The 21118-nt window shown below is 47.2% G+C and overlaps 1 protein-coding gene across 2 annotated transcripts; it reads right to left on the bottom strand.

The window, feature by feature from the left end:
- Positions 1-1122: 1122 nt before the first annotated feature.
- LOC115161039 (matrix-remodeling-associated protein 5) lies at positions 1123-20780 on the bottom strand. Of its 2 annotated transcripts, XM_029711718.1 has the most exons (10): positions 20343-20780; positions 18678-18877; positions 13598-13727; positions 13146-13384; positions 12867-13018; positions 12305-12758; positions 10493-12217; positions 7122-10462; positions 4370-5405; positions 1123-4247 (listed from the first exon to the last, which is right to left on the bottom strand). In XM_029711718.1, the coding sequence occupies exons 2-10, from the start codon at positions 18854-18856 to the stop codon at positions 1928-1930; spliced, it is 9576 nt and encodes a 3191-aa protein (XP_029567578.1). In that variant the 5' UTR covers positions 18857-18877; positions 20343-20780; the 3' UTR covers positions 1123-1927. The 2 variants fall into 2 exon arrangements, with proteins under 2 accessions (XP_029567578.1, XP_029567577.1); XM_029711717.1 differs by having other exon boundaries at positions 7122-12217; positions 20343-20779.
- Between the last annotated feature and the right edge of the window lie 338 nt (positions 20781-21118).

Below are 21118 nucleotides of genomic sequence, written 5' to 3'. Positions count from 1 at the left end.
CAAGACAAATAATTTAAACAAAATTAAAACATGATGATATCAGCTTTTATATGGATATTACACATGCGTGATCTGACACTGGAGCCACACACACATCTATGCTACTGTATACAAAAATACCATCTTGAAAGACTTGGTAACTGTTGTTTTATTTGACAGATCTGGGATGTATGTAGCCTACAGCCTAATGGCTGGAAGAGGGGTCGAGTCTGCAGGGTTGGAGTGCTGCAGACACAGAGCTGCAGACACAGAGCGCTGCAGACACAGAGCTGCAGACACAGAGTGCTGCAGACACAGAGCTGCAGACACAGAGCGCTGCAGACACAGAGCTGCAGACACAGAGCGCTGCAGACACAGAGCGCTGCAGACACAGAGCTTGCAGACACAGAGCGCTGCAGACACAGAGCTGCAGACACAGAGCGCTGCAGACACAGAGCGCTGCAGACACAGAGCGCTGCAGACACAGAGCTGCAGACACAGAGAGCTGCAGACACAGAGCTGCAGACACAGAGCGCTGCAGACACAGAGCGCTGCAGACACAGAGCTCTGCAGACACAGAGCTGCAGACACAGAGAGCTGCAGACACAGAGCGCTGCAGACACAGAGCTCTGCAGCCTCCTGTGGCTCCACAGAACTATCATTGGAGGAGTTCTGTGACCACTATCAAACGTTTGTTCTGCTCATAAATACACAACTATACACAGGACTCAAAAGGCCACTTTAGATATTATGGAGGTAAAAGTTCAGAAAGGTTGTAATACAGAGCTGAATATGTTACATGTTGCTGATGCTGATGTTGCTGATGCTGATGTTGCTGATGCTGATGTTTTTACTCCCTGATATAGTCTGTGATGTTGACACTATTTCTTGTTGTTGAATAATGCAGTTGCTTCTCAGAGCTGCTCATTGCTTTTATAACTCACACACTATGGCTGTGAGATCTATATCACACTATGGCTGTAAGATGTGTAACACACTATGGCTGTAAGATGTGTAACACACTATGGCTGTAAGATGTGTAACACACTATGGCTGTAAGATGTGTAACACACTATGGCTGTAAGATGTGTAACACACTATGGCTGTAAGATGTTTAACACACTATGGCTCTAAGATGTGTAACACACTATGGCTGTAAGATGTGTAACACACTATGGCTGTAAGATGTGTAACACACTATGGCTGTAAGATGTTTAACACACTATGGCTGTAAGATGTGTAACACACTATGGCTGAAAGATGCATAACACACTATGGCTGTGAGATCTATAACACACTATGGCTGAAAGATGCATAACACACTATGTCTGTAAGATGCATAACACACTATGGCTGTAAGATGCATAACACACTATGGCTGTAAGAAGTGTAACACACTATTTCTGTAAGATGCATAACACACTATGTCTGTAAGATGCATAACACACTATGGCTGTAAGATGCATAACACACTATGGCTGTAAGATGCATAACACACTATGGCTGTAAGATGCATAACACACTATGTCTGTAAGATGCATAACACACTATGTCTGTAAGATGCATAACACACTATGGCTGAATCAGAACCGGACGTGATTGGGAGTCCCATAGTTCTTAACTGGCTTTCCTAGTTAAATAAAGGTACAATTTAAAAAAAGAAAGATGCATAACACACTTGCTGTAAAATGCATTTGGTTTTATACTCTCTATTTACTATCTTTTATCAGTCTTTGGTTGAACAGTATTTTCTGCACTCAACTTTGCAGTTTCTTAGGGCAAAAAGTGTGTGTGTGTGTGTGTATTTGTGTGCGTGTATTTGTGTGTGTGTGTGTGTGTGTGTGTGTGTGTGTGTGTGTGTGTGTGTGTGTGTGTGTGTGTGTGTGTGTGTGTGCCTCCTCCAGACACGAGGATAAGGAGGACCAGGTCTCACTGTGTGTGTGTTTTGTTAGATCACATGTAGATAAGTGGCCTTGGTGTCGGTTCCAATGACGTTCCGTGCAGTACAGCGGTAGAACCCAGTGTCTCTGCTGGTCGGGTTCTGGATCACTAGGGAACCCTGGGGGCTCAGGTACCGGTTGCCATAGAGACGGGCCTGACCTGTGACCCTTAGCTGGGATTGGTCCGGCATCTCCCAGGTGATGGTCGCTCGGGGGGTTGCTATGACGTAGCAGGTGAGCTGCACAGCAACTCCGGGCCGGGTGTAGGTGAGGGGAGGGGGGCCGTTGGTGATGCGAGGGGGGTAGGCGATAACAATCACTGGAACTGTCAGGATAGACAACGTGTCCTGATTGGTGGTTCGGCAGGAGTAGGTCCCCCTGTCGAACACAGACGCCTGCTGCACCGTCAGAGTCCCGTCATCCAGGATTGAGTACTGACCCGTCCCTGCCGTCTGGCCCCGCGAAACGATCACCCCGCTGGGCAACGTCCAGGTCAGAGACTGGGTCTGGCTGGAACTCTGACTGGGGCTGTCTGTCTGGGGACAGGGTAGCCGTAGATTCTCTCCGCTTATGATGCTGACCAGAGAAGCTGATCTGCTGATGACCACAGGCTTCCTCTCCAGGATGACACTCCTCGCTGCCTCTGCCACTGGGCCTCTTGGGCGAGGTGTGTCTTCTCTGAATGGGACTCCTGGTACTGTCCTCTTATCCCCGCCTACTGGGTGAGGTGTCTCTGTGCTGACTTGGCCTCCTAAGTGAGGTTTCTCAGTAGTGACTGGGCCTCTGGGGTGAGGTGTCTCCTCTGTAACTGTGAATCCTGAGCGAGGTTTCTCTGTGCTAACTGGGCCCACTGGGTGAGGTTTCTCTGTGCTGACTGGGCCAATTGGGTAAGGTTTCTCTGTGCTGACTGGGCCTACTGGGTGAGGTTTCTCTGTGCTGACTGGGCCTACTGGGCGAGGTTTCTCTATGCTGACTGGGCCTACTGGATGATGTTTCTCTGTGCTGACTAGGCCTACTGGACGAGATGTCTCTGTGCTGACTGGGCCTACTGGGCGAGGTTTCCCTGTGGTCACTGGGCCTCTGGAGCGAGGTGGGTCCTGTGTGTCTAAAACCTCCAGATGTACCATTATCTGAGCCTCGCCCCTCTCACTGCGAGCAACACACACCAGCAGGCCAGCATCGCTTGCCCTCACCGCCCTCAGCTCCAGGGTTCCGTTGCGGTGTACAGTGAGTCTGCTGCCGTAGTAAGGCGCAGGGAGAACCGCGTTACCAGGCAGGAACCAGGCCAAGCGGGGTGGAGGGAAGCCCTGGGATGGACAGGGCAAAAGAACTGTCTGGCCTCTTAGTGCTGAGACCTTCTGGTCCCCTACATTACTGACCCCATTATGACTAACTTCATTATTAATGACACCATTACCACTACTGACACCATTACCAGTACTGCCCGACTGAACCCTCCCTGCAGACTGACTGATGGTGATCACAGCACTGAGTCCACTACCGCTACCAACAGCTGTATGTCTGTCTGTCCCATCGAGTCCACCCCTAGCCCCATTGAGAGTGAAGCTGGGTGGGGTCATGCTCACCTCCACCCCCATCACCTTGCTCCTCTCCCCAGCCACGTTGCTGGCTCGGCAGGTGTAGTTTCCTCCGTCAGCCCCTCTAGCCCCCTGGATCACCAAGGAGCCATCTGGACGCATTACAACTGGACCGGACCCCCCCACAGGGATGACACGATTGATTGGAGAGAACCATGTGATTGTAGGGATGGGCTCTCCTTTGGCCCCACAGTTCAGAGCCACCACGCCCCCTTGTTGCACCTTGATGACCTGATATCTCGTTCTGGGGAAGGAAGGGGGTGAGGTAAGGACTTTGATCATCACCCTCATGGAGTCTCTCCCCATCTGGTTCTCAGCGTGGCAGACGTACTCCCCCTCCTCCCCCATCCTCACTGAGGGGAGGAACAGAGTCCCGTTGTCAAACACCACCAGCCGCCTCCTCCGTCCCCCTTTCTCCTCCCCTTGCAACATTACGCTGTTCACTGAGGTTCCGTCCGGTAGGCTCCATCTCACTGCGGGGTCGGGCTGCCCGGTCGCCAGACAGTCTACCTGTAAAGCTGCTCCATACGATACCACCTTCTGATTGGACGGCTGCTTTGGCTCAATCTTAGCGGGTTTAGCGGGCTTTGTGACCACGGTGACATGGAGGAGGCGGTAGTCATCAGCCATCTTATTTCGTGCGACACATAAATAGTCCCCCCCGTCTTTCTCCGTCACAGACTGGATATACAGCGTTCCATTACAGTGTACCTTCATCCTCTTGTCAAAACTGGAAATACAACACAGAGAGGATAAGGTTTGATACATCAGCACAAGACACAGACAATCAATCAACACAACAGAGACAGACTAGATTAAACAGATCAGTAATCAATATGGACAAGTACACACCTGTAGTGGGCATCCACTAGTTTCTTGCCAGGTACCCTCCAGACCACTCTAGGCTCTGGGTTGCCGGTTGCTGAACATTGAAGGAGCAGAGTTTCACCATATACAACTATAGAATTGGATGGAGAGGTGGAGAGGATCTTAGCCTTACTGAGGGGCGAGGAGGGCCGGAGAGGAGGGTTAAGGACGGCTGAAGAGGGGTTCAGGTCAGAGTTACTGTTAATGGAAGAGGAGGATGTAGTTTTATCTCTGGAGACAACACCTCCTCCTTCATCTCCAGTCACCAAAACCCTCACTGTCCTCTTATCCCCGCCCACTGCATTAGTCGCCAGACACTCGTAGCTCCCAGAGTCCTTAGTGGAAAGCTTGCGTATCAGCAAGGTGGCGTTGGGGAGGACAAACAGGTTCCCGTTGAGGAATTGAGAGGGGAGCAGCAGCGTACCATCTGGGGTCCTCCAGCGGATGGAGGGAGCGGGGGCCCCCCGGGCAGAGCAGTGGGCGTAGACAGGCATGCCAGCGGGCTGGGTTACCCTCTCCTCTCTCAGCTGCTGGATGGCTGGAGGCAGGAAGGAGACATGGAGTCGGACTGACAGACTGCTTGCCCCTGCTGGGTTGGAGGCTACACAGCGATACAGACCTCTGTCTGCTGGGCCGACAGCCACAATACGCAGAGTACCATTAGGGAATATAGACACCCGGGGGTGAGGGCCTTGGGCAGGGTTGGAGTTAAGGTCGGGGGTTAGGATGGAGCGGTCAGGTAGCACCCAGGACAGCAGAGGGGCAGGCACCCCCTGAGCCTGACACTCCCACCTCACCTCGCCCCCCTGGTGCACCGTGGCCTCTCTGTGAGTGGGTAGCTGAATGCGTGGTGGGCGGGACCAGACCTCCAGATTCACCATCGCGCGGTCAAGACCCACAGAGTTCTGTGCGCTGCAGATATATGTCCCCCGGTCCTGGACCTGCACGCTCCGGATGAGAAAGGTTCCATTGGGTAGGACCTGGAAACGCTCTGCCTTGGTGTCCAGTGATATCACAGCTCCTGGGCCAGACAGAAATACAGTTGAAGTTGGAAGTTTACATACACTTAGGTTGGAGTCATTAAAACTCGTTTTTCAACCACTTCACAAATTTCTTGTTAACAAACTATAGTTTTGGCAAGTCGGTTAGGACATCTACTTTGTGCATGACACAAGTAATTTTTCCAACAATTGTTTACAGACAGATTATGTCACTTAGAATTCACTATCACAATTCCAGTGGGTCAGAAGTTTACATACACTAAGTTGACTGTGCATTTAAACAGCTTGGAAAATTCCAGAAAATGATTTCATGGCTTTAGAAGCTTCTGATAGGCGAATTGACATCATTTGAGTCAATTGGAGGTGTACCTGTGGATGTATTTCAAGGCCTACCTTCAAACTCAGTGCCTCTTTGCTTGATATCATGGGAAAATCTAAAGAAATCAGCCAAGACCTCAGAAAAAGAATTGTAGACCTCCACAAGTCTGGTTCATCCTTGGGAGCAATTTCCAAACACCTGAAGGTACCACGTTCATCTGTACAAACAATAGTATGCAAGTATAAACACCATGGGACCACGCAGCCGTCATACCGCTCAGGAAGGAGACGCGTTCTGTCTCCTAGAGATGAACGTACTTTGGTGCGAAAAATGCAAATCAATCCCAGAACAACAGCAAAGGACCCTGTGAAGATGCTGGAGGTAACAGGTGCAAAAGTATCTATATCCACAGTAAAACGAGTCCTATATTAACATAACCTGAAAGGCCACTCAGCAAGGAAGAAGCCACTGCTCCAAAACCGCCATAAAAAATCCAGACTACGGTTTGCAACTGCACATGGGGACAAAGATCGTACTTTTTGGAGAAATGTCCTCGGGTCTGATGAAACAAAAATAGAACTGTTTGGCCATAATGACCATTATTATGTTTGGAGGAAAAAGGGGGAGGCTTGCAAGCCGAAGAATACCATCCCAACCATGAAGTATGGTGTGGCAGCATAATGTTGTTGGGGTGCTTTGCTACAGGACGGACTGGTGCGCTTCACAAAATAGATGGCATCACGAGGGAGGAAAATGATGTGGTCGCAAATGGGTCTTCCAAATGGACAATGACCCCAAGCATACTTCCAAAGTTGTGGCAAAATGGCTTAAGGACAACAAAGTCAAGGTATTGGAGTGGCCATCACAAAGCCATGACCTCAACCCTATAGAAATTTGTGGGCAGAACTGAAAAAGCGTGTGCGAGCAAAGAGGCCTACAAACCCGACTCAGCTCTGTCAGGAGGAATGGGCCAAAATTCACCCAACTTATTGTGGGAAGCTTGTGGAAGGCTACCCAAAACGTTTGACCCAATTTAAATAATTTAAAAGGCAATGCTACCAAATACTAATTGAGTGTATGTAAACTTCTGACCCACTGGGAATGTGATGAAAGAAATAAAAGCTGAAATAAATCATTCTCTGTACTATTATTCTGACATTTCACATTCTTAAAATTAAGTGGTGATCCTAACTGACCTAATACAGGGAATTGTTACTATGATTAAAAACTGAGTTTAAATGTATTTGGCTAAGGTGTATGTAAACCTCCACTTCAACTGTACATATTGAGTGCCGTATTGTGTGACAGTAGTGAGTGCATTGAGTAAGGTGTATGTATGACAAAGTACGTATTATGTGTATGTGAGTGACAGTAGCATGTATTGTGTGTAGAATTGAGAGTAGAGTATGTGGTGTACCTGTGGAGACCTTGATCCAGGTGATTGTCGGAGGAGGCTGTCCAATGGCCTCGCATGGCAGGAGGGCGTCACTCTCAGCTGGGACAGACATGGGGCGCACGTGGGGGGGAGTGATAAGGGGCCTGACACGCAGGACAGGGCTCTGGGGGGGGCGTTGGGCAGTCACACTACGGTGTGGAGAGAGGGGATGGGAACGAGGAGTAGAGCAAGTGTTGACCTCGGCCTGAGGGTCTGTGGTGGGTGGGGAGGTGTTGGGGGGGCTGGACGGAGCTCTCGTGGTGGGGACTGCAGAGGAAGGGGTCTCTAAAATGTCTTGGAGAAGAAGTTTGGGGTTGACACGGTGTGGGAGAGAGGGTGCGTGTTTTATTGGGGGTGGAGTTCTGACTGGGTCAGGCCTAGTGATAAGGTGTTGTGGGTAGTTGGGGTAAGGTGGGGGGTGGTAGCGACTGCCATGTGAGTCTGGGATGGAGTTTAGCCCAGGATTCCTCCAGACTGTTGTAGTAGTAGGAGTGGTAGTAGTAGTTGTAGGAATAGTGGTAGTAGTTGTAGGAATAGTGGTAGTAGTTGTAGGAATAGTGGTAGTAGTTGTAGGAATAGTGGTAGTAGTTGTGGGAATAGTGGTAGTAGTTGTGGGAATAGTGGTAGTAGTTGTAGGAATAGTGGTAGTAGTTGTGGGAATAGTGGTAGTAGTTGTGGGAATAGTGGTAGTAGTTGTGGGAATAGTGGTAGTAGTTGTGGGAATAGTTATAGTGTTAGTTATTCTAATGGAGGTGATGACTGTAGAGGAGGTGATGGCTGAAACAGTGGCAGCTGCTGTATCAGTTGTGTTTGGGGACAGTAGTTGTGTTGTAGATGAAAGAGAGCTGTTTATTTCTGACTCTGGCTGTCTCTCCTCTGGTTTATCAGGTGCTAGATAGACTGGTTCCATCTCTCTGTGTTCTTCATCAGTGGCTGGTGGTTCTATCTCTCTGTGTTCTTCATCAGTGGCTGGTCGTTCCATCTCTCTGTGTTCTTCATCAGTGGCTGGTGGTTCCATCTCTCTGTGTTCTTCATCAGTGGCTGGTCGTTCCATCTCTCTGTGTTCTTCATCAGTGGCTGGTGGTTCCATCTCTCTGTGTTTTTCATCAGTGGCTGGTGGTTCTCTCTCTCTGTGTTCTTCATCAGTGGCTGGTGGTTCTCTCTCTCTGTGTTCTTCATCAGTGGCTGGTGGTTCTCTCTCTCTGTGTTCTTCATCAGTGGCTGGTGGTTCTACCTCTCTGTGTTCTTCATCAGTGGCTGGTGGTTCTACCTCTCTGTGTTCTTCATCAGTGGCTGGTGGTTCTACCTCTCTGTGTTCTTCATCAGTGGCTGGTGGTTCTACCTCTCTGTGTTCTTCATCAGTGGCTGGTGGTTCCGTCTCTCTGTGTAATTCATCAGTGGCTGGTGGTTCCGTCTCTCTGTGTTCTTCATCAGTGGCTGGTGGTTCTCTTTCTCTGTGTTCTTCATCAGTGGCTGGTGGTTCCATCTCTCTGTGTTCTTCATCAGTGGCTGGTGGTTCTCTCTCTCTGTGTTCTTCATCAGTGGCTGGTGGTTCTCTCTCTCTGTGTTCTTCATCAGTGGCTGGCGGTTCCATCTCTCTGTGTTCTTCATCAGTGGCTGGTGGTTCCATCTCTCTGTGTTCTTCATCAGTGGCTGGTGGTTCTCTCTCTCTGTGTTCTTCATCAGTGGCTGGTGGTTCCATCTCTCTGTGTTCTTCATCAGTGGCTGGTGGTTCTACCTCTCTGTGTTCTTCATCAGTGGCTGGTGGTTCCACTTCTCTGTGTTCTTCATCAGTGGCTGGTGGTTCTCTCTCTCTATGTTCTTCATCAGTGGCTGGTGGTTCTCTCTCTCTGTGTTCTTCATCAGTGGCTGGTGGTTCTCTCTCTCTGTGTTCTTCAACAGTGGCTGGTGGTTCTACCTCTCTGTGTTCTTCATCAGTGGCTGGTGGTTCTACCTCACTGTGTTCCTCATCAGTTGCTGGTGGTTCTATTTCACTGGGTTCTTCATCAGTGGCTGGTGGTTCTTCCTCATTGGGATCTTCATCAGCAGCTGGGTAGAGGGGTTCTATCTCACTGGGTTCTTTCTCAGTGCCAGTAGGTGTTGTTCTGCCTGGTGTGGTTCCAGACTGAGGGGGAGTTGTTTTGATATCCTCTGGGTTGTGTTGGTTGAAGACAGATGGAACCTGCTCTTTTGGAGTGGCCCAGACCTGAACCTCTGTTTCAGCATAACTCTGTTTGTCTGTATCACTGTGTGTAACTGTGGGTGTATGTTGGTCTGTGTGTGTACTAGTTGTTGTGACTGTGGGTGTATGTTTGCCAGTGTGTGTGTGAGTGTGTGTGCAAATCTGTGTGTGTGTGCTAGTCGTTTGGGACCTGTCAGGGAGCCAAGAAGCAGTGTTTGCTGAGTGAGTCACCCTGTCTGTGTGTGTCTGGGGGGGAGAGGCAGGAAAGAAGGCAGGGGGGGAGACGGATGTGCTTGATGGAGCAGTGATCCTAGTAGAGGATGGAGCAGTAGTTATAGTAGTGGTTGTAGCAGCTGCTGGCAGTTCCCTGGGGTCTGCAAGTGCTGCTCTGGGGGTATTCTGGTGAGGGGAGGTTGGACCTGGGGTATTCTGGCGAGAGGAGGTTGGACCTGGGGTATTCTGGCGAGGGGAGGTTGGACCTGGGGTATTCTGGCGAGGGGAGGTTAGACCTGGGGTATTCTGGCGAGGGGAGGTTGGACCTGGGGCATTCTGTGGGGCGATGGGTCGTCCTCTGGGTCTGTTGATGCGTCTCCTCTGGCCGGGCCTTCTCCTGGAATTCCAGGGGATTCTGGATTGTGACGGGACAGAGTTGGAGAATGTTACCTGTCCAGAGTTTGTTGTTCCATACCTTCCCCTCTCACCTGTGGTCCTTACAGGATTAAGGACCACCTCTTTGCTAATGGCATTGATGCTGGAGGTTGGCTTTGTGCTTTTAGGAGAACTCTCTGTCTCTGTTCCTGTCCCTGTATCTGTGTCTGTGTTTGACTGAGGGGTCAGGGGGAAGTTATTGGTCTGATCTGCAGTGTTTGTTGTCTCTGGGGCCACTCTATCCTTTGTTAGCAAGTCTGGGATCAGTGATGTGTGGACAGTGTTCAACCCCTCTTCCTGTAGACTGGGGACATCTATGGAAAAACCCTCTGTGGTATCAGCCTCTGACTCCAATACAGTACGTTGAGGGGATTTTCTTCCCACTGTAACCTCTGGTGTGCTCTTTGGTAGTGTGGTGTTTGGTAGTGTGATGTTTGGTTGTGTGGTCTTTGGTTGTGTGCTGCCTGGCTTTATTCTGGTTGTCTGCATTCTGGTTGTCTTTGCTTCAGTTGGGGTTGAGGTGGTTGTCTTTGCTTCAGTTGGGGTTGAGGTGGTTGTCTTTGCTTCAGTTGGGGTTGAGGTGGTTGTCTTTGCTTCAGTTGGGGTTGAGGTGGTTGTCTTTGCTTCAGTTGGGGTTGAGGTGGTTGTTTTTGCTTCAGTTGGGGTTGAGGTGGTTGTCTTTGCTTCAGTTGGGGTTGAGGTGGTTGTCTTTGCTTCAGTTGGGGTTGAGGTGGTTGTCTTTGCTTCAGTTGGGGTTGAGGTGGTTGTTTTTGCTTCAGTTGGGGTTGAGGTGGTTGTCTTTGCTTCAGTTGGGGTTGAGGTGGTTGTCTTTGCTTCAGTTGGGGTTGAGGTGGTTGTTTTTGCTTCAGTTGGGGTTGAGGTGGTTGTCTTTGATTCAGTTGGGGTTGAGGTGGTTTCCTTTGCTTCAGTTGGGGTTGAGGTGGTTATCTTTGCTCTAGTTGGGGGGGCTGAGGTGGTAGTACGTGTTCTAGTTGGGGTTGATATATATAGGGAGTCTGTGATTTTAGGGGCAGTCCTTTCACGTATCTTAGCCAGCAGCTCGGCCCATTTCTGAGGGTCAATCTTGTGTTTGGCCAGGTTAAACCTCCGGCGGCCCTCCAGCCTGTTCCTCTTCTGCTCCACAGGGAAGCCTCTCCTCAGGGGCCTCCTGCCCCTCTGAGGGGGTCCGCCTCCCTCCACCCTCACCATGTGGGATCTGATGGGGGGGCGCCGTGTCAGGGGAGGTTTAGGTCTAAGACCTCTCCTCCTGGTGTTACCTGCCCTGGTGGACAGTATGTTCTCCTCCCCCCCCTTGTCATTTCCTGACACCCCCTCTTCAACCTCCTTGACCCCTAGAGGGGCTGGTACCCTGTTGGACAACCCCACCAAAGACTGTGGCCTCATGGGATATCTCATGCGTGATGAGGTGTCAGAAGGACGTGGGGTTAGAATCAGTCTGGTGGAGTGGGAGTCAGCACCGTGCTGGTTCACCGCTACACAACGGTATAGTCCTGCGTCTCTCTGCCTAGGGAAGGGGAGAGACAGGGTACCATTGGCTAAAACAGTCACCCCTGCCTCCCCCGTTCTTCTCCCCTTGTTCCTACTCCCTACCACTCCCCCGTCAGGAAGAACCCAGTTCACCTCAACCCTCGGTGAACCAGAGGCCTCACACGGTAGACTGACAGGGTCTCCAACCAATCCAGTCACAGCAGGGCCTAGCTCCTCCCCTGGGGGAGGGTTGGATGATTCTACTACCACCAGACGGAGGGGGAGAACATCAACATTTCCCCCCGCCCGCGCCACGCAGTAGTACAGTCCAGCATCAGAGTGATCCACTCTCTGCAGGATCAGCCCTTGGCCAGACACCCGGACCCTACCATCTGAGCTGTGGTAGGGGAAGGAGACTGTTGAACCATCTGGAAACACCCATTGGAGCCTGGGGTCTCCAGAGCTTAGGTCTGCAGTAGAGCTAAGGACAGGACAGGGCAGGTGGACCTGGCTGTCTGTGGCTGCTGTAAAAGCTGTGTGGGTGTGGTTGGTCTGGATGAGGACCCAGGGGTGTGGGGATGGGGGGTCTGGGGGGGCAGACACCAGGGTGGACAGGGTCAGTTTAACCCTGTGGGTGCTGGACTGAGCTCTGTTGAACTGGAGACTGACATGGGGCTGCAGTAACCAGGCAGGCTGGGCTTGGACACTGGCCCTGACCCCTGTATGGTAGTAGCCCTCTCTCTCTGCTCTCTGTCTGTACCTGAAGGACATGAAATTAATGTGTTGTGGTTAAAACAAAATTGTAGGATAATAACAGAGGAATGTGTGTGTTTCTGTAATTTCATACCTGTAGGCAAGTGTTGGGGCTTTACTCAACATGATTTCTCTCTGAAGCCTGGCAGGTGTCTCACTGTAGTAGGCCATCAGCCTCCACAGCCTCTCATAGCTGTGCCCATCCACCCCACAGACCAGGGAAAGGGAAAGAGAGAGGGAGAGGGGGGTGAAGGAGGAGGAAAGTTGTGGTGGGGTAATGTCAGGAGTCTGTGAGGAGTGTGTGATGTTACACTTCAGATCAACGGCATTCCCCTGTTGGTCGGACATCCCCAAGAAGGCGTGACCTAAAGCCTCTCTAAAAGTTTCTATTGACTGAATTTCGCCATCCTCCTGAGATGAGGCTCTGGAATTGGTGGCAATTACAGGCGAGGTGCAGGATAAGTCTTTCTGCTGCAAAAGACCACGTCCCTTCAGGTGATTGGGTGAGGCACAGACCAGGCACTGTGGCCCCGGACATTTCAACAACCCTGAGAGAGAAGAGAAGAATCAGTATTTCCTCACCCAAATAAGCATCCCAGTTCCAGTGATTTTGAGACTAGTGTAAGGACTAGGGGTTAGTGTAGTGTGATTGTCACCTAGGTGAGAGATGCTCCAGGCCTGCAGCCAAGCCATGCTGCAGTCGCAGGTCCAGGGGTTGGCCTGCAGAGCAAGGGACTCCAGAAGAGGGGCGGTCCTCAGTATGTCTCTGGGCAGGTTAGTCAGACTGTTGTTGGACACGTCCAGATGCCTGGGGAGAGGAGGGGGATAGTCCAATCACAAATGACACCCTATTCCCTAAGTAGTGCACTACCTTTTAGGTGTGACCTATGACTAAGAGTGAATAAATGAATAAATGAAGACTGTAGAAAACCCACCTGAGGGTGGAGTAGCAGAATGTCTGCAGTAGGGACAGAGTGCAGAAGGCCTGGGGATGCAGCTGGTGGAGCCGGTTCCCCTGCAGCCGGATCAGTCTGAGGTTGGGGAGGCGGAGCAGGGCCTGGGGGTGGAGGGACTGCAGCCAGTTGTGATCCAGGTGGAGGCGCTGTAGAGAGGACAGGCCTGAGAAGCTCTCTGCTGAGATCTCCCTCAGCTTGTTATAGCTCAGCTTCAGGACCTGGGGGGGAGAGGGATGGATGGATGGATCATTGAATGAAGGATCATTGAAAATACATGGTATAAACTCCTCCAGCTATAAACAACAATACATACACATCAATGTGAGTCAAATGAACACAAATACACAATATAATAACAGTGTCTAAGTGCAATAGAACAATTGACATTTGCTTCCAATTATTAGCTAATTTGACCCCTCTCCTCTCAGTACCTGAAGGGAGGACAGATCTTGGAAAGCTCCGTCAGGAATCTCATGGATGTCATTCCCATGAAGCATCAGCAGTGCCAGCCTCCTCAGACCAGCCAATGAGCTGTCTGGGATCCTGCTGATACTGTTGAACCTTTTAGAGACCAGAGAGAAACAGCATCAACCAATGGAATGCCTTTAAAATGTGTGTGTGAGAGTGAGAGTGAAAGTGAAAGTGAGAGCGAGAGAGAAAGAGCTAGAGAGAGAGAGAGAAGTACAAACCCTCCAACCCAAAAAGGCCTGTGGTGTTGATGGTATCCTCAATAAAATGATAAAATATACAGACAACAAATTCCAATTGGCTATACTTAAACTCTTGAACATCATCCTTAGCTCTGGCATCCTCCCCAATATTTGGAACCAAGTGCTGATCACCCCAATCCACAAAAGTGGAGACAAATTTGACCCCAATAATTACCGTGGGATATGCGTCAACAGCAACCTTGGGAAAATCCTCTGCATTATCATTAACAGCAGACTCGTACATTTCCAATGTACTGAGCAAATGTCAAATTTGCTTTTTACCAAATTACCGTACGACAGACCACGTGTTCACCCTGCACACCCTAATTGACAAAGAAACAAACCAAAACAAAGCCAAAGTCTTCACATGCTTTGTTGATTTAAAAAATGCCTTTGACCTTTTAGCATGAGGGTCTGCTATACAAATTGATGGAAAGTGGTGTTGGGGGAAAAACATAAAATCCATGTACACAAACAACAAGTGTGCGGTTAAAATTGGCAAAAAACACACATTTCTTTCCACAGGGCCGTGGGGCGAGACAGGGATGCAGCTTAAGGCCAACCCTCTTTAACATATACAGCTCTGGAAAAAATTAAGAGACCACTGCAAAATAATCAGTTTCTCTGGTTTTACTATTTATAGGTATGTGTTTGGGTAAAATGAACATTTTTGCTTTATTCTATATTCTATAAACTGAAAGCTGTGATTGAAAATCAGGGTTATTCCACCAAATATTGATTTCTGAATTCTTCCTAAGTTAAAACATTAGTATTGTGATGTTTAAAAATGAGTATAAACGTATTTTCTTTGCATTATTCGAGGTCTAACAACACTGCATCTTTTTTGTTATTTTAACCAGTTGTCATTTTCTGCAAATAAATGTTCTAAATGACAATATTTTTAATTGGAATTTGGGAGAAATGTTGTCAGGAGTTTATAGAATAAAACAAAACAATTTATTTTACCCAAACACAAACCTATAAATAGTAAAACCAGAGAAACTGATTATTTTGCAGTGGTCTCTTAATTTTTTCCAGAGCTGTATATCAACAAATTGGCAAGGGCACTAGAACAGTCTGCAGCACCCGGCCTCACCCTACTAGAATCTGAAGTCAAATGTCTACTGTTTGCTGATGATCTGGTGCTTCTGTCACTAACCAAGGACAGCCTACAGCAGCACCTAGATCTTCTGCACAGATTCTGTCAGACCTGGGCCCTGACAGTAAATCTCAGTAAGACAAAAATAATGGTGTTCCAAAAAAGGTCCAGTTGCCAGGACCACAAATAGAAATTCCATCTAGACACATTGCCCTAGAGCACACAAAAAAACTATACATACCTCGGCCTAAACATCAGCGCCACAGGTAACTTCCACAAAGCTGTGAACAAGCTGAGAGACAAGGCAAGAAGGGCCTTTTATGCCATCAAAAGGAACATAAAATTTGACATACCAATTAGGATCTGGATAAAAATACTTGAATCAGTTATAGAACCCATTGCCCTTTATGGTTGTGAGGTCTGGGGTCCGCTCACCAACCAAGAATTCACAAAATGGGACAAACACCAAATTGAGACTCTGCAAGCAGAATTCTGCAAAAATATCCTCTGTGTACAACGTAAAACACTAAATAATGCATGCAGAGCAGAATTAGGCCGATACCCGCTAAGTATCAAAATCCAGAAAAGAGACCTTAAATTCTACAACCACCTAAAAGGAAGCGATTCCCAAACCTTCCCTAACAAAGCCATCACCTACAGAGAGATTAACCTGGAGAAGAGTCCCCTAAGCAAGCTGGTCCTGGGGCTCTCTTCACAAACACGAACAGAGCCCACAGAGCCCCAGGACAGCAACACAATTAGACCCAACCAAATCATGAGAAAACAAAAAGATAATTACTTGACACATTGGAAAGAATTTACAAAAAACTGAGCTGAACTAGAATGATATTTGTCCCTAAACAGAGAGTACACAGTGGCAGAATACCTGACCACTGTGACTGACCCAAACTTAAGGAAAATGTTTGACTATGTACCCGACTCAGTGAGCATAGCCTTGCTCGGGGCTCCCGAGTGGAGCGAGCCATAGGCAGACCTGGCTCTCAAGAGAAGACAGGCTATGTGCACACTGCCCAGAAAATGAGGTGGAAACTGAGCTGCACTTCCTAACCTCCTGCCAAATGCATGACCACATTAGAGACACATATTTCCCTCAGATTACACAGATCCACAAAGAATTTGAAAACAAGCCCAATTTTGATCAACTCCCATATCTACTGGGTGAAATACCACAGTGTGCCAATTACAGAAGCAAGATTTGTGACCTGTTTCCACAAGAAAGGGGCAACCAGTGAAGAACAAACACCATTGTAAATACAACCCATATTTATGTTTATTTATTTTCCCTTTTGTATCTTAACTATTTGCACATCGTTACAACACTGTATATAGACATAATATGTACATTTGACAGAGAGAGAGAGAGAAAGAGTGTGTGTAGAGAGAGAGAGAGAAAGAGAGAGAAAGAGAGAGATTGTGTGTGTGCAGAGAGAGGGAGAGAGAGAGAGGGAGAGTGTGTGTGTGTGTGTGTGTGTGTGTGTGTGTGTGTGTGTGTGTGTGTGTGTGTGTGTGTGTGTGTGTGTGTGTGTGTGTCTGTTTGTACACAGTCCTTACCCCAGGTTGATGTGTAGTGTGTGTAGAGAGTGTGTGTGTGTGTGTGTGTGTGTGTGTGTGTGTGTGTGTATGTATGTATGTATTTGTACCCAGTCCTTACCCCAGGTTGATGTGTAGTGTGTGTAGAGAGAGAGTGTGTGTGTATGTATTTGTACACAGTCCTTACCCCAGGTTGATGTGTAGTGTGTGTAGAGAGAGAGTGTGTGTGTATGTATTTGTACACAGGCCTTACCCCAGGTTGATGTGTAGTGTGTGTAGAGAGAGAGTGTGTGTGTGTATCTATTTGTACACAGTCCTTACCCCAGGTTGATGTGTAGTGTGTGTAGAGAGAGAGAGAGTGTGTATGTATTTGTACACAGTCCTTACCCCAGGTTGATGTGTAGTGTGTGTAGAGAGAGAGTGTGTGTGTGTATGTATTTGTACACAGTCCTTACCCCAGGTCGATGTGTAGTGTGTGTAGAGAGAGAGAGAGAGAGTGTGTGTGTGTATGTATTTGTACACAGTCCTTACCCCAGGTTGATGTGTAGTGTGTGTAGAGAGAGAGAGTGTGTGTGTATGTATTTGTACACAGTCCTTACCCCAGGTTGATGTGTAGTGTGTGTAGAGAGAGAGTGTGTGTGTATTTGTACACAGTCCTTACCCCAGGTTGATGTGTAGTGTGTGTAGAGAGAGAGAGAGAGAGTGTGTGTGTGTGTGTGTGTATTTGTACACAGTCCTTACCCCAGGTTGATGTGTAGTGTGTGTAGAGAGAGAGAGTGTGTGTGTATGTATTTGTACACAGTCCTTACCCCAGGTTGATGTGTAGTGTGTGTAGAGAGAGAGAGTGTGTGTGTGTATGTATTTGTACACAGTCCTTACCCCAGGTTGATGTGTAGTGTGTGTAGAGAGAGAGTGTGTGTGTATTTGTACACAGTCCTTACCCCAGGTTGATGTGTAGTGTGTGTAGAGAGAGAGTGTGTGTGTATTTGTACACAGTCCTTACCCCAGGTTGATGTGTAGTGTGTGTAGAGAGAGAGAGAGTGAGTGTATGTATTTGTACACAGTCCTTACCCCAGGTTGATGTGTAGTGTGTGTAGAGAGAGAGTGTGTGTGTGTATGTATTTGTACACAGTCCTTACCCCAGGTTGATGTGTAGTGTGTGTAGAGAGAGAGAGTGTGTGTGTATTTGTACACAGTCCTTACCCCAGGTTGATGTGTAGTGTGTGTAGAGGGAGAGAGAGAGAGTGTGTGTGTATGTATTTGTACACAGTCCTTACCCCAGGTTGATGTGTAGTGTGTGTAGAGAGAGAGAGAGAGTGTGTGTGTGTGTATTTGTACACAGTCCTTACCCCAGGTTGATGTGTAGTGTGTGTAGAGAGAGAGAGTGTGTGTGTGTATGTATTTGTACACAGTCCTTACCCCAGGTTGATGTGTAGTGTGTGTAGAGAGAGAGTGTGTGTGTATTTGTACACAGTCCTTACCCCAGGTTGATGTGTAGTGTGTGTAGAGAGAGAGAGAGTGTGTGTGTATGTATTTGTACACAGTCCTTAACCCAGGTTGATGTGTAGTGTGTGTAGAGAGAGAGAGAGTGTGTGTATGTATTTGTACACAGTCCTTACCCCAGGTCGATGTGTAGTGTGTGTAGAGAGAGAGAGAGTGTGTATGTACTTGTACACAGTCCTTACCCCAGGTTGATATGTAGTGTGTGTAGAGTGAGAGAGAGTGTGTGTGTGTATTTGTACACAGTCCTTACCCCAGGTTGATGTGTAGTGTGTGTAGAGAGAGAGAGTGTGTGTGTATGTATTTGTACACAGTCCTTACCCCAGGTTGATGTGTAGTGTGTGTAGAGAGAGAGAGAGTGTGTAGGTATTTGTACACAGTCCTTACCCCAGGTCGATGTGTAGTGTGTGTAGAGAGAGAGAGAGTGTGTATGTACTTGTACACAGTCCTTACCCCAGGTTGATGTGTAGTGTGTGTAGAGAGAGAGAGAGTGTGTAGGTATTTGTACACAGTCCTTACCCCAGGTCGATGTGTAGTGTGTGTAGAGAGAGAGAGAGTGTGTATGTACTTGTACACAGTCCTTACCCCAGGTTGATGTGTAGTGTGTGTAGAGTGAGAGAGAGTGTGTATGTATTTGTACACAGTCCTTACCCCAGGTTGATGTGTAGTGTGTGCTGCGGTAGGGGCTGTGGTATGTTGACCAGAGATCTGAAGGTGCAGTGTAGTTCAGTGGGCTGGTAGCAAGAGCAGGGCAGAGGGCAGGCACAACCAGGGGACACCAGGGTCAGCAACGCCACAGCCAGGGACACACCACACACACTGGGAACCATCTTATATAGGAGGGCCGCTCACTAACAATATAGAAATATATATGTCAATGTGTCACACACACACAGTCTCTGCAGTAACAACTATAATGCAGGGTAACACTTTATTTGGATAGTCCATCTGTAGATGCTCTACAGACTATCAGTAGCATTTCAACTAACTATCTACTAACCCTAACTCTTATCCTAACCCTAAACTTAACCCTTACCCTAAAGCTTATTTTAAACCTAACCTTAGCAAGCATTTACTTATCAACAGTTTGTTAATAGCAGTGGTGGGGAAAGTGCTCAATTGTCCTACTTGAGTAAAAGTAAAGAGATCTTAATAGAAAATGACTCAAGTAAAGTGTGAATGCCACCCAGTAAACTTGAGTAAGTCTAAAAGTATTTGGTTTTAAATATACTTAAGTATCAAAAGTAAATGGAATAGCTAAAATGTATGTAAGTATCAAAAGTAAAATAATAAACCATTTCAAATTCCTTATATTAAGAAAACTAGCCCTCATCATTTTCTTGTTTTTTTATTGACGGATAGCCAGGGTCACACTCCAACACTCAGACATTATTTACAAACGAAGCATTTTTGTTTAGTGAGTCTGCCAGATCAGAAGCAGTAGGGATGGCCAGGGACGTTCCCTTGATAAGTGTGTGAATAGGACCATTGTTGTGTCAAAATGTAACGAGTATTTTAGGGTGTCAGGGAAATTGTATGGAGTAAAAAATACATGATTTTCTTTGGTAATGCAGTGATAGTATGACCATCTGTAGAGTATCTAAATCCGGACAATCCTAATTAAGTGTGTCCTAATGCAGCTACAGTTTCTGCATTCCTAAACACTCTGGGTCAATAACTGTGTTCAGTTGGCCAGTGTTCTACTGAGAGATGATGGCACTGACACACGGCACTGACAAACACTCTAAAGGCATGTGCTGACGTTCCCGTGCAAATTACAGTCTGAGTCTGGTTATTCTAACGTCTTGACCAGCTATCTTTGACATTGCTCTGACATTTAAATATATGTGAATAAATGTAAACAGTAACGTTCACAAAGGAGAAGAACGAGCTATCTAAATTCAACAACTAATAATTTACACCATCTGCGAGCAGAAGCGCCAACTGTTTCCAATTGTTTGTTTCCTATTGTTTTATGCGCGAGTGGCTTTCCTCTAATAATCCACAACCAAGCCCTTAACCATCATCATCTGACTATTAACACTCTTGACCCGATTCTGATACTGACTATTCTGTGACTGACTGCAAAACCAGCTGCCACAGAGAGTGATGAAATTGAAGAAAAGCATACATTTTCCTCGGTGCGTAAACGCATAAATATGATACAACTTTACAACTTTACATTGCATTGACGTACATTTTAAATACATTTTAAATACATTTTAGCATCTAGCGGGAATTTGACAGAAGTTTCCCCGGTCATAATATGAATAGTAGGATGAGCATTTCATTTGGGAGCTATAACTTTCAATTTACCTGGCAATCCTTCAAATCGAAGATATCAATATTCTTCATTTCTTTATAGTCCAATTCCCATCAAGTGCTCATTTTTATCCAAATGACGATTTGGCAACGGTAGAAATTATAGAAAGCCTTATCATTTATGTAGTATAATATTGGCATTCAAAATGTTACTGACGTTTCAATAGACTACAACTTTATCCATTGAAAATAACAGAGTTGAAAACCAGTAGCCTATACAATCCAAGAAAAAACGAATATATCTTTGGTATTCCCACACAGCACGTCTTGTGCAGTTGAAAGGAAGGGAAGGGATAAGAAAGAAAGGATTGTAAAAAAGAATCTCGATCCCACGCGCTGTGCGCAATAGTCAAGGGACGAGGTAACTTCTCTCCGGATAGCCTGGTCTCATAAACTACACGTAACATAGTACATTTAAATCAGGGGCATGCAAATTAGTATGATATGTTATGTTTAGAATGGTTACGTAACACAAAAGGTTATTTAAGCCAAAGACAAAATGAGGGTGGTTGGTTGGGTGTACAACACGAATGTCTAGCAACCCAAAGGTTGATTGTTCAAATCTCATCATGGACAACTTTAGCTAATTAGCAACTTTTCACCTACTTACTACTTTTAAGCAACCTAACTAAAGTTAGCCACAACAAATTGAAATTCATAACATATCATGCATTTTGCAAATTCATAACATATTGTATGTTTTGCAAATTCGTTACGTATCATACGAGTTGTAATTCATAACACATTATAAGAAATGGATGATGGACATC

The sequence above is a fragment of the Salmo trutta genome, chromosome 24 (genome assembly GCF_901001165.1).
Source record: "Salmo trutta chromosome 24, fSalTru1.1, whole genome shotgun sequence".
Lineage (NCBI taxonomy): Eukaryota > Metazoa > Chordata > Actinopteri > Salmoniformes > Salmonidae > Salmo > Salmo trutta.
The sequence above is the reverse complement of the archived record's forward strand: the minus strand, read 5'-3'. Positions and strand labels throughout refer to the sequence as shown.

Bases quoted from the DNA above. Each gene is read 5' to 3' on its own strand.
- LOC115161039 (XM_029711717.1), bottom strand. From the start codon at position 18,856: ATGGTTCCCAGTGTGTGTGGTGTGTCCCTGGCTGTGGCGTTGCTGACC. The intron at 13,728-18,677 runs GTAAGGACTGTG...GGTCTCTAAAAG, and splicing joins ACACTACACATCAACCTGGG to GTTCAACAGTATCAGCAGGA. The intron at 4,248-4,369 runs GTGTGTACTTGT...TTGTATTTCCAG, and splicing joins CTAGTGGATGCCCACTACAG to TTTTGACAAGAGGATGAAGG.